Below are 15,734 nucleotides of genomic sequence, written 5' to 3' on the forward strand. Positions count from 1 at the left end.
TTTGCAAATCGAGTTGTTTACATAACAAAACCTTAGACAAAACTCACCGAAATGACATGAGTTTTGGTAATCCGACAGTGGAGGAGAAACACCCTGAAGATAGATGCAGTTGATGGTGGCAATGATGCTCTCACTGGGCAGACGATGGCAAAGGTTGTTCCAGCGAAAGCAAACGATGGCAAAGGGTGCTCCGACGAAAGCAGATGACGGCAAAGGGTGAATCGTCAAAGGGAGCTCCTGTTACAGCAGATGGTGCAAACGTTTACTACTTAGGGCAAAAACAGAACGTTTGGACTTTGAAGAGTTAACATCATCCTCTCTTTTCAGGATAGAGGACATTTTTGTTCTTTTCTCGAACTGTCGTTTCTCTTTTCTAGATGGAGGACATTTTTGTCATTTTCTTGAACCGTCGTTTCATGGCGAGAATGATGAGAAAGGGTACTTAAGTCTTTGCAGCCGCACCGGACTTTGACGCTAAGTGATGCCGACACACACGGGAATACGAGCCCCACGTACTTATATATGTGGCGTTCATTCGGACCCCCAAAGACGCACCTGCATCTGGGGGGGGGGGGGCATATAACTTGCTTCGGTCCTGGTTGCTTAAGCGTTACTGTTAAATGTTTTCTTGAAGTTCTTGATGTACTCTTAACTCTATGAGACGGTTCAGCAATGTTTTGGCCGACTGTGGTGCCTTGCCCTGCCTGATTTTGGTGAGGGTAGGAGGGGATAAATGAAGAGAAGGGTGGGGTTGAGGAGGTGGTGGTGGACGGTGGTCAGCCAGTGGATGGGGGTTAAGTCGGTCATACATAACCAGCGGCCAATTACCGGCGATGTGCTGGCTGGAGACATTGCCCTCCATGACAGATTTGGGTATGAAAAATCAAGAGGGCCTGCATGGCTGTGGAGAAACCCTCGTCATCTATGAGATGTGGTCGATCACGACTGACCCTGGTCAGGAACAGTTGACGGATGAAAGTTGTTGACTGTTGCAACTTGAATTTGCTCCACCATGGGTTGATATTCGAAAAGACTGCATGTCCGTGGTGTCTCGCCAAAAAAAATGTTTGTTTGACTACAATAAATGTTGTCAGTACGAGAAAACCTCAGAAGAGTCATACACTACTCTCATCAAGATCCACAACCTTGGAAGAGTCATGCACCATACTTTCATCAAGATCCACTCCTTGGATTATGCACTTCTCGATGAAACCAACAACATTGTCTCTTGAATGGAATCAAGACAATGATCCCAAATTCTTAAACCAATTTGACGCAGTGAACAGAAAATTGCTCTTGAACTTTGCAAGAGTTGGCATGCCAATGCAACTACAAAATTATAACCAAGGAAAATAGGGAAAATGACATAAAATTACAAGAAAATCAACTAAAATCACTCATAATTATTGATCTAACCCTCTTTCTCGTTTATACAAAGAATATATATAGCTATCTCGTAGGAGCCCTATAAATCCTGATTTTACTATGGATCTGAGATGGATCCAAAACTCAACTAAGATCTAAACAAGATCAAAAAACGAATAACCAACTAGCATAATTAAACAAAAACAAGAATAATTAAGATGGATCCAAATAGATCCTAAGGACCCCGTAGTAACTTGCTCCCACTCATCAAATCCCATGTAAGTAGCATCCTTAATTTCTCTCTATTAAAATATATTTATACCACAACCAATTTTGAAAATGACAACAAAAATCACAACATTCACCTTATCATCTAACAAAATGCTGCCTGATCCAAGTGTGTGCTGTTAGGACCTCAAAAAATCATAGTTTTAGGTGTTTTATGCAAGATTTGATGTATTAGATGTATCTATCATTGTTTATTCAATAGAGAACATGTTTCTATTAAAAAAATTTGCTTGAATGTGTATTTTAAAGAGGTAAAAATATCAATGATTAACATTGTATTAAAATTTAATGATAAACTATTCACATTTTTCATCAAATCGATTCTTATTAAATAAGCATTGGTAAACACATCTAACTGTTCAAATTACGCATAAAACACCTGAAACTATGTTTTTTTTAAAGGTCTTTAACTTGACCTAATGAAAAAAAGAGGAAGCACGATCCCCATTCTCTCCTATATATATTAGTTTGTCATTTTTAAAATATTATAATCCAATTAAGCACCTGATCACCCTCCATCTTAACGACAGGGCCTGTTAGTTGTGGGCCTAATGCCTGATGGAGGGCAATCAGGTGGTTAATGCACAAATTTTGTGGCATGTGATTGCACCCGATCCGGATTCCTATCACTCCTTTATAAGTACTGGTAGAACGGTTCACTGTCTTGGGATGGGACTCAACCCCGGCTACCGGAATCTCCGTTGCGTCGAGGCGTTTAAAAAACTAAAACTTACAAACAATGGCGGGCCCCCACAAGAGTACACCTTCACTCTTTCCGAGCAGAGAAACACGGGGGTAACATGTCAACCCACGTGGCTGATCCACAGCCCTTGTCCTACTCCCTCCTTCAAACGTGAGCTGCTCATCGCGTACCCTTTTTGAAAAGGCTTCAGATCCCTCCTCATTATGACGTCGCCATCCTTATTAAATCCTTTTCCTTTTGAATTTTAGTTTCTTGAAAGAGAATAAGCAAATAAAAATCTACAAAAATAAAAATCTTCCTCGATTCATATAAATCTGGTTCTTCGTAGGAATTCAGGTTAGAAATAAAATCTGATTTTTAAATTAATTTTTCCTCCGTTAGGAAGTGAGGGATTCTTAATTGGGGACTGGGGGTTCTCTTTTTCTAATGAATTATTTTAAGGAAATTGATTTTGTTTTTAGACTTTTTAATATTTTTCTTAATTTATTTATATTGAAGGGAGGGCCCACTTCAGCTCCTTCGGAAGAACCAGGGTTTTAATGGAGGATCTTGGTTCATTTCTGCCCCCACCATAATTATTTGGCGTGCTCTCTTTCTTGATTTTTTAGGGTTTTGCTGCTTCATTGGTTTCTTTTCATCTTGATTTTCGATAGGTTTTGGAGGGTTTTGTATTGTTCTTGGGGCCTTTAATGTGGGTTGGTGAAGGAGAGCGTTTGGATGGGATGAGTTTGGTGTGTTTTTGCCTGTGAATTCGAGTTCTATGGGGTTGTTTTTGTCGGTGGGTTTTGTGGGGTTTGATCTGCTAGTTCAGTGGTCCATTGTGTCATGAGTTTCTTTCCTTTGGGGTTTTATGCTAGCTTGGATAAGATGATGTTAGATTTCGAATCGATGGTTTCCCTTTTAGGGTTTTCTGCAGCAATTGGAGAGGGTTTTGCGGTTTTTGGGGTTTCCTTTTTTGCTTAATTTTTTATGCAGTGTTGTTGGGTTTCTCTTTATATAAACAAGGATTTTGGTTGTTGGATTTGGGAATTTTTTGGTGGGTTTTGCTTAAATTTTTGTCAAATTGTTCTTGTGGTAAGGATTAGAGATGATGGTGCTAAGGATTTTGAATTTACTGAAGGAGGATGAGAGGTAGAGAACGGGTGGGAGAAGATGGTAGTAGGATAGGAACAAGGTTGAAGAAGATAATGCAGTGCCTATGTTCGGGTGAGCAACTGACCATAGATGACATGGGTCAGTATACTGAATCCCTTGCGACAAGGGATTTCTCTGTAAGCGGGTTTTCGTCGATAACCGGGGAGAGCGATCCGCCTAAGCCCGACAAGGGAAACATTGAAGAGGCTGAATCGTCTCTTCGTGAAGGCCTTTGCTTGAACTACGAGGTTGGTTCATCTCGACTTTAATGGCCCTTGTCCTTTTAGATTTATATGTCGGACAAAATTATATGTTGCTTCCGTTTTGATATATGATTTGGTGGGATTTGCGTTCCCTCTTCGTGTGTTTGGTTGCTGAATTAATAGCTGCAACGGGTTGCTTTTCCTGTTTTTTCAGAATAAGTTTGATCTAGTTGGTTATCCTTTGAATAATGATCTGCATCCCTGCTTCTTTCAATGGTTGAAACACAAAAGAGCAATGCTTGATCTACTGGAGGCTGCTCTTCTTCTTATTGGAAATGGAGAATTTACCATTGTCTTTTCTTGTGTTTTAGTAATTCCTTCTTACAATCTAAATGGAGTCCAAGCAGTCTATCCTCTGCCATTTTTCAATTGAGGACCAGGACTTCAGACAAAGGCTTGGTGAGTGGGTGCATGTGTGCATGTTGGTCTGACCATCTACATGCATTTGGTTGGACATCACACATTAATGTACACTATATAGATAGAGACGATATCACCATATGGAATGGCTTTGTTATGTAACTGCATTTCTTAGATACTCCAGCAGCCAGCTTTCTTTTGTCCAACATTTGGCAATATGGGCACCAATACTAATGCTCCACATGCGGTCTTTGATGCTTCACGTTTTTTCAATTCATGGAATTTTGAATGCTTTCGAACACTCCGTCCGATATTTACTATCTGAACACTTAAATTTCATTATCTTAGTTTTGTGCCTGCCTTTGTTTTTGAATAAAAACATGCATTTATGGTAATTTTTGTTTGTTTTTTCTAAGGTTACAAACATATTGATAATTTAATTTTGAATCATCAAGAAAATAATTACAACAATAAATTGATAATATTCTGTTGACTTCTACTTTTATTCTCCAATCATAGTTTGACACATTCTTTCTTTGTAATTGTTTTTATACATATATATGTGCAGATGTTTGGGCTTTTCTTGTTTATTTTTTAACAAACACGTCCATTTTAATGGTCACTTCTGTTTCTTTTTCCAAAATTACAAACATCTTGATGATTTAGTTTTGAATGATAAGTTTGTGGTTTTACATGAATCATCAAGAATTATGAGAATTAAATATAGTATTGTATTGACTTCTAGTTTTGGTCTGCCCATGCATTATTTAGTTTCCTCCTCTGTGTGCTTGTGTGTGTGTGTGTGTGTGTGTGTATTTTAGTTTTACTTTCATGGATTTATGGGGGATATGAAACCAGAAATTGAGCTGTAATCCCTCTTTGCTCTGCTTTGTATCCAATAGACTTGGTAGGTGGAGATTTCAGATCTTTTCACTTTAAATGAATAACCATTTTCCTTCAAGGTGAGAAGGGGAGACAAGCTAAACACAATCTATTTAAGAGGGAATTGGCCCTTCCTTATTTTTAAGGCTCCCAAGTGTGTTTTTCTTGTTCTTTTTCAAGCTTGTTTGAACTCTTGGGCCCTAAATAGTCCCCAAAAATTATGAGCTTAGTGCTATTAGTGATGTGAGTTCACAGTTCATGTCCTAAATTGCCTTGCCTTTTCCCATTGCCTACTTATCCCTTTCTCCATTGCCACAATACTGAGAAAGGGCTTCAGGTCTCTGTCCAATCACTTTAACCAGAAACTACAATAGTAATAGCGTGACTGTCATGAATTTCACGATTAAACCTCAGGGCACTTGTGCTTGTATGTACCTTCTGGTCCAAGATTATATGTTTGGTTTTGTTATTGTGAATGTGAAGATATAATTCATAGTTGCAATGGACGGTTTTGTTCTTGTTTTTCACTTCTATTGCAGAGATCTTCTTTCTGCCTATCTTCTGATATTGTTATATTTTCTTGTTTGGTAAAACCGTAAAACCTTCATTTTTGATGTTCAGTCTTAATATTTCATCTTTGACTTGTTGAAGTTCTGTATTTGAAAAAACACCCAGGCATGGAGATGATGCAGGGGAATTTGCTTAGGACTTAGTTGCAAGAGCTGATGTTTCTTTTATCCTCTAGTGCAGGAGGCTAGAGCACTGTTGGGACGACTTGAATATCAAAGAGGGAATGTGGATGCTGCACTTCATGTATTTGAGGGGATAGATGTTGCTGCAGTCACACCCAAGATCAAACTCTCAATCGCCAGAAAATTTGAACGCCACAACCGCCGTCCTCACAATGATGTTTCTCCATTGATGAGCATGCATTCTGTTAGCTTGCTTTTGGAAGCCATCTTCCTCAAAGCAAAGGCACTTCTGGACCTGGGAAGGTTTAAGGGTATGTTCATAGTTAAGGTCTTGCAATTTATTGGCTTTCGTTCTTGGTCTTACCCAAGGTTGCCAAACTAGGAAGCGGAAGCGGGAAGCGGAAGCAAGAAGCGAGGCATTTTAAAATTTATACGAAGTGGGAAGCGAAGTTTCAATTTAAAAGCAAAATATGGATAAAAAATGAAGCAATATGGAATCAAACAAGAAACAAATAAAAACTAAAATAAAATTGATCATTCTTATATTTCATGATTTTTTTTGTGAAAGAGTTAATTTTTTGTTAAAATCTAACAATGATGGTTACCAATTCAAAGAAAGTACATGGAAAGTGAGTGAAAGCATGAGAGAAAATACATGAAAAAGATGAAAAGAAACGTGAGAAAAGCATATAGTATGCATAGACCATCTCTATGAGAAGCATAGAAGAAGCGTGGGGGAATCGAGTTTCGCATGAAGTTTCGGAAGTGAGGAGTATCGTGCTTCCGAAGCGAGTTTCCGGGAAGCGAGCTTCCCACCTACCTAAGAAGCTTCCGGTAACTCTGGTCTTACCCTCATAGCATAATAGTATTGTCTCCTGCTTTGGCCTCTTTTTGCTATGTGAATTAACACAAAAGGTTGGTCGATATGGAGATGTATAAGTGTAGATGTATTTGGCTTGGCTGCTGACAGTCTTTGCAGAGATTTTAATTGGCAACACAAGCTAATACTACTACACTTATAAGAAAAACTATGTGAACTCTGTTGCTAACTTTTAAAAGAGAATCACTTTTTCAATGATCAGTTTATCTCCCCCCTCACCACAAACTCCCCTCAACCAAACAAAATAAAAAGAGAAAAGGATCAGCTTGTCACTGTGCTTATTCTACTAATATTACATTAATTTGTTGTCGATTGTATGGCAGTTTTTTTTCTCCTTTAGGTTCGATAATGAACCCATATACATGCACATTAAGTGCGAATATACCCACTCAAGGGAACAACACAAGCACATCATGTGCTAATACATAAACCCATAAAAGGGGTAAATATGACATAAAGTCATAAGTTGAATATTATTGAAGAAAGAGGGTAAAAACCCTATACAATGGAGCATAAGCTCCTCTAATGAGTAAAGAGATACAAGGGGGAGACCCCTATTTATAACACAAGAGAGGAGCCACAAAGGGGGCTCCCAAAGGAGTCGTTGGGAGCCCCCAACGGTCACATTTGTGACCGTTGGGGGTTCCCCAACGACTCTTTGGGGAGCCTCCCTAGGTGGCGCAAACCCAAAAAAAGGAGAAAAATAAAAAGAAAAAATAAAATTAAATTACAAACATATTCCGAATGGAATATGCGTAAAACTGTGAAATGTCTAAACTACCCCTATGCCTATAAATAAAGAAATATATATTTTATATATAATTAGGATAATACATATGCATATATACCATATATGAATATGTATTATCCTTTATATATGTAAAATATATATAATATAACAAATGTTGAATGATACATTTTAACACCCCCCTCAAGCTTTGCGTGGGGGAACGAAAAGATTGAAGAAAGCAAGAGGAAGAATCTCAAGGCTTCAAGAGCCATCAGTACGAATGCCATTGCAAATGTCTTCCTCCAACGTCTTTAACGATGAGCACCTTCCATGATCTATCCAAGGTACTTCTTTTCCTCTTATCTTCAAGATCCTTAGGAACAACAACAAAGAACAAGTAAAAAATATCTTTGCACTTTACTCAAAATGGAACATTCCTAACAAAGTGCAAAAATTATGCATAATAGGATAATTACTTTAGCATGAAAAGAAAATTTAAAAGACCAAATTTTCAAAAATCAAATATCATGTTAAAGAGTGAGCGGAAGCAAATTATGCGGAAATGAATTGCAAGAATGCATAATGCATTCATAAGGTCCAACATTGGACAAACATAACCCCATAATGGGGAAAAACACAATGGTCCCCTAAGGGACACCACAGTAAGCCTACGAAGAGGCATAAGTTACATATGCTTTATTGAATGAGATCCTAAAAGGCCATAAAGAGCATATGCATATATTATCATGAAATGAATTAATACTTAAAGAAATCATTAATGAATCATGCTTCAAACATGTAATGAAGTGCCAAACAAGAGAAACGAAGTCTCCAAGCATACTTTAGACAAAATAAACACAAGAGTTCACAAGGTTTTAAATTCATTTACGAGGCAAAACGAAGAGTGTTATTTGAATAGAGAATCTTACCCATTTAGGAAAATATCACTCAATTGACAAAAAACACATTTTGCATACAAAAGTGGCCAAAGAACCATAAGCACTTAATATATAGATTAAATGCCAAAAAATCAACTTGATTTTAAAATATGCATATCAAAAATATGATTCACTTGAATATCTTAAAACACAAGTCATAAATGAAATTTTGTAAATTTCAACAATAGTTCATCCATTACAAACCACTACCTCATTAGTCCTCCAAAACCCATAAATCAAGTGTATAAGCTACTAGATCAAAAATATAAATATAATGCCATTAAAGGCCAATGACACACACAAAGGTGTGCAAAAGAACCTCTTGTCTACATATAATAATACTTGAAATGAGTGTATCTACGACAAGAATAAGAGAATACATGCCAACATGGACAAAAAACATCTCTTGTCTACGTAAAAATATACTTAAAACCAAGTATGTTCAGCTACTAGAATAAGAGTAACAAGCCAACCATGGGCTACAACACAATACATCTCTTGTCTACATAAGATGACACTTGAAATGAGTGAAATAAGCCAACCATGGGCATACATCTCAGCGACTAGAATAAGGACACAAACGCCAACATGGACTAAAATCACACACCATGGTGTGAATCAACGTGCCTTGTCTACATAAAATAACACTTAAGACAAGTGTGTTCAGCTACTAGACCAAGAGAGCAAAAGCCAACAAAAGGCTACCAACACACGAAGGTGTAATAAAATTCTTGTCTACATATGATGACACTTAGATAAGGGGCATAAAAAGAGAAGACTTTTGAGGCAATAAAACTTGTAATGACAAACATATAAATAAAACCTTGAAACAATATTCTTCAAAAAAGAATACCCATAACAATATCATTTTGAAATAAAATGTGTGAATATACACACACCAAGAACACTTGTGCACAAAAGCACAAAACATAAATGTGCAAATGCACTCATATGATTCATAAACAATAAAAGGTTGGGCAATAACCCCAAAACCTTGATTTTAATATATCTTAAAACATTTAAGGTTTTAAACATCATATATCCATCACATTTATATATAAATAAGAGCATTCATAAGATCAATGGCCAACATTAAACAAGTGACACACTCATATACCAAATCATTCTAGAGTCCCAAGGTGCCCATAACTCACCTCAACCACCATCTATAATATGGTAAGTGGACAAACTAAAATGACATAATAATGAGTGACACACTCATAATTAGAGATCATATACCAAATCATTCTAGAGTCCTAAGGTGCTCATAACTCACCTCAATCACTATCTATAATATGGCAAGTGGACAATCTAGAATGATATAACACGAGGTGCCCATAACTCACCTCAACAAACATCTCTAATAAAACAATAATAAGGCCAAACAAATGATGCATTAAATAACATGTGATGGGCAAATATAAATGCCACAAAAAGGCAATAAACACTTTAGGAATCATTTTTCAAAGAAAAGCGGACCGATTTAAAATTGAATCAAAGGTCCAATATAATTAATCACAATAATATGCTTTATAACAACAATTTTGCATAAATCCGAATTATGCTTAATCTTTAAAAAAAGTCATTTATACAAAAAGACTTATTATGCAACTAACACAATTTATGAAATATTAAGCAACATCATGATCATTATCAAAAGACTCAATAAACACAACATGAAATACTTAAGCTATGTCATGTGTGAGAAAGGAATCATCCAAGAAACAAATCAAGCCTTTATAATTTGCAATTATATGTATACCAAGATGTAAAATGGCAATAATCTTAAATGTGTAAATTTAGGACAACATGTACCAAGATATTGCAGAAGCATTCATAATGATAAAAGAAACAATCATACAAGTTCATAAAAAGTAAACACAAGCCCTAAAGGAGGCAATAAAAACATCTCTTTATTGAAAAGAGAGTATCATGTGAAAATGTCTACGAAGAGACAATACGCATACAAGCACAAATACTTTATAAAAGAAGTGCACGAAAGCACTCTCACAACACTTGAACAAAATACGCGAAAAGCGTATAAATAATAAACATGCAATAATGCATGTATTTCATAAATAAAAGCAAATGCTTGAGACTCTCAAGCTTTAATTATGTAATTATATGCTTGATAAATGCAATTTAAGACAAAGAAGACCATATTATGGCCAATGTAGGCATCCTTAGAGATACAATCAAGAGGTTTTGAAACTTTATATGAAAAATATAAACAAACATGTTTATAAAGTTGTATCATTAGAAGAAAACTCAAAAATTAATGAAGTCTTTTATACCAAAGGATGCAATAGATACACTATGCATTCTATATAGTGTGAGAAGATTTTAAAAGATCTTTCCTAATGAACACAATGGTTCATACAACATATTTATCACAAATAATTTTTCAAAATCCTTTAACTAAACCAAAACCATTGAAACATCATTGACAAGAACTACTTAGGATTCATAACAAAGATTTAGATGTGAAAGATTCTTATACAAGAATTATATCAAGATTTTTCAAAAAAATGCACTAAAATCCATAAACAAGAGAAAAACTCAAAACCAATTAGACTTTATATGAGAGAAAAGATTTTTTTTTTAAACAAAGATCATTAATCAAGAGATCATATATAATCTTTAAAAGTTAATTTATGAAATACTTATGTAATCATCATAAATCCCACATAATTGAAGACAATTTTAAGAAAGAACATAAATTACTATTTATATGTGATGAGTAATCGATAAACATATAAACAAGAATTTATATATTTGAATAGCAAAACAAGTTTACTAAATTTAAAAGGAGATAATTTTAAAAAAATTTGAACATGCGAAATATGAAAAGAGGTGATTCAACTATTATAAACACTTCATATGCAAAAAAATAATTTCATAATGCATAATATGTTAAGAAAAGAGATACATACCGAAAACTTAAGAAAAAAGAGAAGGACAATGAATACTTCACCATTTCTTGATCAACACGCTTTCCGTTGCACCAAAGGACAACCCCATCGTGACCACGCTCTGATACCATGTTAGAAAGTGACTTTGAATACTTTAGGTTCGATAATGAACCCATACACATGCACATTAAGTGCGAATATACCCACTCAAGGGAACAACACAAGCACATCATGTGCTAATACATAAACCCATAAAAGGGGTAAATATGACATAAAGTCATAAGTTGAATATTATTGAAGAAAGAGGGTAAAAACCCTATACAATGGAGCATAAGCTCCTCTAATGAGTAAAGAGATACAAGGGGGAGACCCCTATTTATAACACAAGAGAGGAGCCACAAAGGGGGCTCCCAAAGGAGTCGTTGGGAGCCCCCAACGGTCACATTTGTGACCGTTGGGGGCTCCCCAACGACTCTTTGGGGAGCCTCCCTAGGTGGCGCAAACCCAAAAAAAGGAGAAAAATAAAAAGAAAAAATAAAATTAAATTACAAACATATTCCGAATGGAATATGCGTAAAACTGTGAAATGTCTAAACTACCCCTATGCCTATAAATAGAGAAATATATATTTTATATATAATTAGGATAATACATATGCATATATACCATATATGAATATGTATTATCCTTTATATATGTAAAATATATATAATATAACAAATGTTGAATGATACATTTTAACACTCCCTACCCTAACTTCCTTCCTCCCCTTGCCCCGAGAAAATAGTTGGAAGGAGGAAGTAGCATCATTTCTGTGGCCACTTTGCCATCTATTTGTAGGTTGTATTGATCCCACTGATCAATTGTAAAAATGGGTAACTCAACTTCTATTATGCATGCATTCCCTTTCATTATACATTTTATCAGCTACTTTTGAAATCTTGAATGTCGCAAACTGGATTGGCAGTTTGGGTGTTAATTAAAGAAAAGTTACCGGTCTAATTCTATTTTTCTCTTGTTTTTCCCCTTGGCTTTTGCAGAAGCTGCTCAATCATGCAAAGTTGTTCTGGACACTGTTGAGTCTGCCTTGCCTGAAGGCATGCCTGAAAACTTTGGTGATGATTGTAAATTTCAGGAGACCTTAAATAAGGCTGTTGAAATGCTTCCTGAGCTGTGGAAGCAAGCAAGTTATTTTCATGAAGCAATTACATCATACAGGCGTGCCCTCCTTGTTCACTGGAACCTCAACCCTGAAACCTGTGCAAGAATACAGAAAGAGTTTGCCATTTTCCTTCTTTATGGTGGTACTGATGCAAGGCCCCCTAACCTCCGTTCTCAGGCTGAGGGCTCATTCATACCCAGGAACAATCTAGAGGAGTCAATTCTACTGTTTCTTATTCTATTGAGAAAGTTTGCTCTTAAGAAAATTGCATGGGATCCATCCATCATCCATCATCTTACATTTGCATTATGCATCTCGGGAGGCTTAAAGTCACTAGCCAACCAGGTTGAGGAACTGCTTCCTGGGAACTTAGAGCGATCATCTCGGTATTATACTCTTGCACTGTGTTACTTTGGTGAAGATGATGATTTGGTTGCTTTAAATCTACTGAAGAGAATGCTGCATAGCTGCGACTCTCCTAATTATGTCCATGCTTTGTTAGTTGCTTCAAGAATATGTGGGGAGAAAATTGACCATGCTGAAGAAGGTGTAGAATTTGCACAGAGAGTACTCACTAATATGCATGAAGGATGCAGTCAATTGGCTGGTGTTGCAAATTGCTTATTGGGCACTGCTTTTTCAACTTGGGCTAGATGTGCTGTTTCTGATGTTGTTAGGATCAGCAAGCAGTGCGAGGCACTTGAGGCTTTAGAAACAGCGAACAGATTGGCAGGTGGGAAGGATCCAAAAATTGTCTTCCCTCTCTGCCTTGAAAATGCTGAGCAACGGAAGTTGGATGTAGCATTTGTCCAAGCGAAACAGTTACTGACAATGGAAGCAGGGTCTTCGGTCGAAATTTGGCTTCTCTTTGCTAGAATATTATCAGCCCAGGAGCGATTTTTTGAAGCTGAAACTATCTTGAATGCTGCATTGGATGAGACAGGTAAGTGGGACCAAGGCATATTATTACGAGCAAAAGCAAAAATCCAGATTGCTCAGGGTCAGTTCAAGAATGCGATTGAGACATATACTTGCATTCTTGCTGTTATTCAAGTTAGGAGCAAAAGCATGGGGATGGGGAAATGGATGTTTAAGGTATGAATCTTGTAGATAGCTTTCTTTTTTTCATTGTTAGCTTCAAACTGGTGTGTGTGTAGGGATGCACACCGAACCGAGCCGGCTCGGTTAAAGCTCGGCTTGGGCTCATCTGCCTTGTAAATGAGCGGATCTTGAACCGGTGTATGAAGCTCGGACAAGCTATCGAGCCGAGTTTGAACGACCTGTCGAGCCCGATAAGGCTCGACAGGCTCACTTCATTGCAAACCCAATATATATAATATCTTTGCAAATAGTTTCACAAGTGCATTGTTATTGTAATGGGTAGGGCGTTAGTCTTTCTTCAGATGGGTTCGGATCCCGTCTTTCGCGCCTTTTTTCACTGAGAATTTTTAGTATGTATATAATTGTTTCAGTAATAATAGACAAAAGAGGTGATCTGGCTTAACAGTGGGTCACTTGGTTAACGTTAGAGAGTTTGGGGGAATCAAATCCCTCCGCAAATTTTTTTTTTTAATAGATCTTGTTGAAGCTCAGCTCGGCTCGGCTCAAGCTCGGAACTGAGCCGAGTTCGGACAATGCCTTACAAGCTCGAGCCGAGCTTGGACAAAGTCATTTTGAACCAAGCCGAGTTTGAACAGCCCAGGCTCGGCTCGAACTCTGCTTGTGTGCATCCCTATGTGTGTGTGTTTGTGTGCACATGCGGGCTTGCATGCATGCACATGTGTTGTTAGTTTGTACTATTTTTCGTGTGCTAAACTTGACTCCAACACTGTGATTTAGGCTATTTCTAAGGCGTGGTTATCTGCATGAACTCTGTTGATATTCTTACCATCTTGAGGAATGAATCCAACAAAGCATTGTTTGTTATTCAACCTGCTAAAATAGTAAAGAAATTATATCGAACACGTGAAAGGCTTAAATTTAATATTTGGTGACTAGATAACCATAAATTCAGTCCCAACTTTGGCTGATCATTTCTGCATAAAGTTGGGTGCCTGGTGTTCTAATCCTATAAAATATGAATAAATTGACGAACGAAATTGAACCACCATGCCCAACTTTCTGAATTTCGTTCAGGTAGGCGCTGAACTGTTTGCTTCATAAACCTGAGCCTCTTGGGCTAGTGTTGTTGGTTGGGAAGTTGTAGGAAACAGGAATATTTTCTTTATTTTTAGTCATCTGGGAAGCATTTGGTATTGTGATTCAACTGCTATTCTCGGGTAAGTTTATATGCAGGCATGTTTGCAGGGTGTGGGTGATGATCGATTATTAGAAATGGAAACATGGCATGATTTAGCTCATGTCTACACGAACATGTCACAGTGGCAAGATGCTGAGTTTTGTCTTGCAAAGTCCTCTGCAATCAATCCCCATTCTGCTTCAAGGTGGCATGCCACAGGTAATTAGTCCATTTCATTCTTAATAAATTCCTTTTTTCCCCTAAAAACGTATTTGAAAGTTACAATTCCAAGTTTATTCTGTTTCTGCAGGTCTGCTTCACCAGGCCAAGGGTCAGCCTGAAGAAGCTCTGAGAGACTTCCTGAAAGCACTGGAGATAGAAGCTGACCATGTGCCCAGTTTAATTTCGGCAGCATCTATTCTTAGGCAACAAGGCAGCCGGTCATCCACGACTGCTCGAAGCTTCTTATCTGAGGCACTGAGATTGGATAGAACAAACCATTTGGCATGGTTCAATCTGGGACTGCTTAAAAAATGTGAGGGGGGATCAGGGTCGGAAGCTTCTGATTGCTTTCAAGCTGCAATTCTTCTAAAGGAAACCGCTCCTGTCGAGAGTTTCAGATAATGGGCGCATCTTGTTGTATATATGCCATTTCCACGTAAATTATCCAGAGGATGTGTTGTAGCTGTGAACGTAGCTGCATCTTGTTGCAGGCATGAGAACTTTCAAAGTTTTGAATTGCAGCAAGAATTTCTCCAGCAGGAGATTTGAAGCTAGAGTCTAAACTTGTTCGATATGCGTCACTGAAGAAACGGCAGATACTGCAGACCCTCTTCTTGTACCTGGCCGTCCATTATGAATTGCCGAAGCCTGTTCCGGCTTGCATAGCGCAGATTCAATAATACAACAGTAAATAAATGACGTAGAGTTGGTGCATTGATTTTATCTTAGCCTACTTTATCCTCTCATAAAATGGCTGTGGTGTTCTCTCGTGGTTTCCTTGAGGATGTCATCATGTTCCATGGGTTCGTGCCAATGCAGATTGGATTCTTGGCTTGCGTCCTTGAGGGATCTTGGTTTTTGCTTTCGAGCCAAAGTCATGCTCAGCTTGGGATGTCAGTGGATCAGATTTGGGTAGGATATCTGCCAAAATTCAAGTCTATTTAGTTGGATTTGTTAGAGGAAA

At 37.4% G+C, this 15,734-nt stretch overlaps 1 protein-coding gene across 1 annotated transcript; it reads left to right on the forward strand.

Moving 5' to 3' along the window:
• The first annotated feature begins 3,379 nt into the window (after positions 1-3,379).
• On the forward strand, positions 3,380-15,734 carry LOC149813679 (protein NPGR2-like). The gene is made up of 5 exons (XM_089991946.1): positions 3,380-3,738; positions 5,746-5,998; positions 12,188-13,404; positions 14,617-14,767; positions 14,859-15,734. The coding sequence occupies exons 1-5, from the start codon at positions 3,481-3,483 to the stop codon at positions 15,170-15,172; spliced, it is 2,193 nt and encodes a 730-aa protein (XP_089848072.1). The 5' UTR covers positions 3,380-3,480; the 3' UTR covers positions 15,173-15,734.

The sequence above is a fragment of the Nuphar pumila genome, chromosome 16 (genome assembly GCF_984573655.1).
Source record: "Nuphar pumila chromosome 16, dmNupPumi1.hap1.1, whole genome shotgun sequence".
Taxonomy (NCBI): Eukaryota; Viridiplantae; Streptophyta; class Magnoliopsida; order Nymphaeales; family Nymphaeaceae; genus Nuphar; species Nuphar pumila.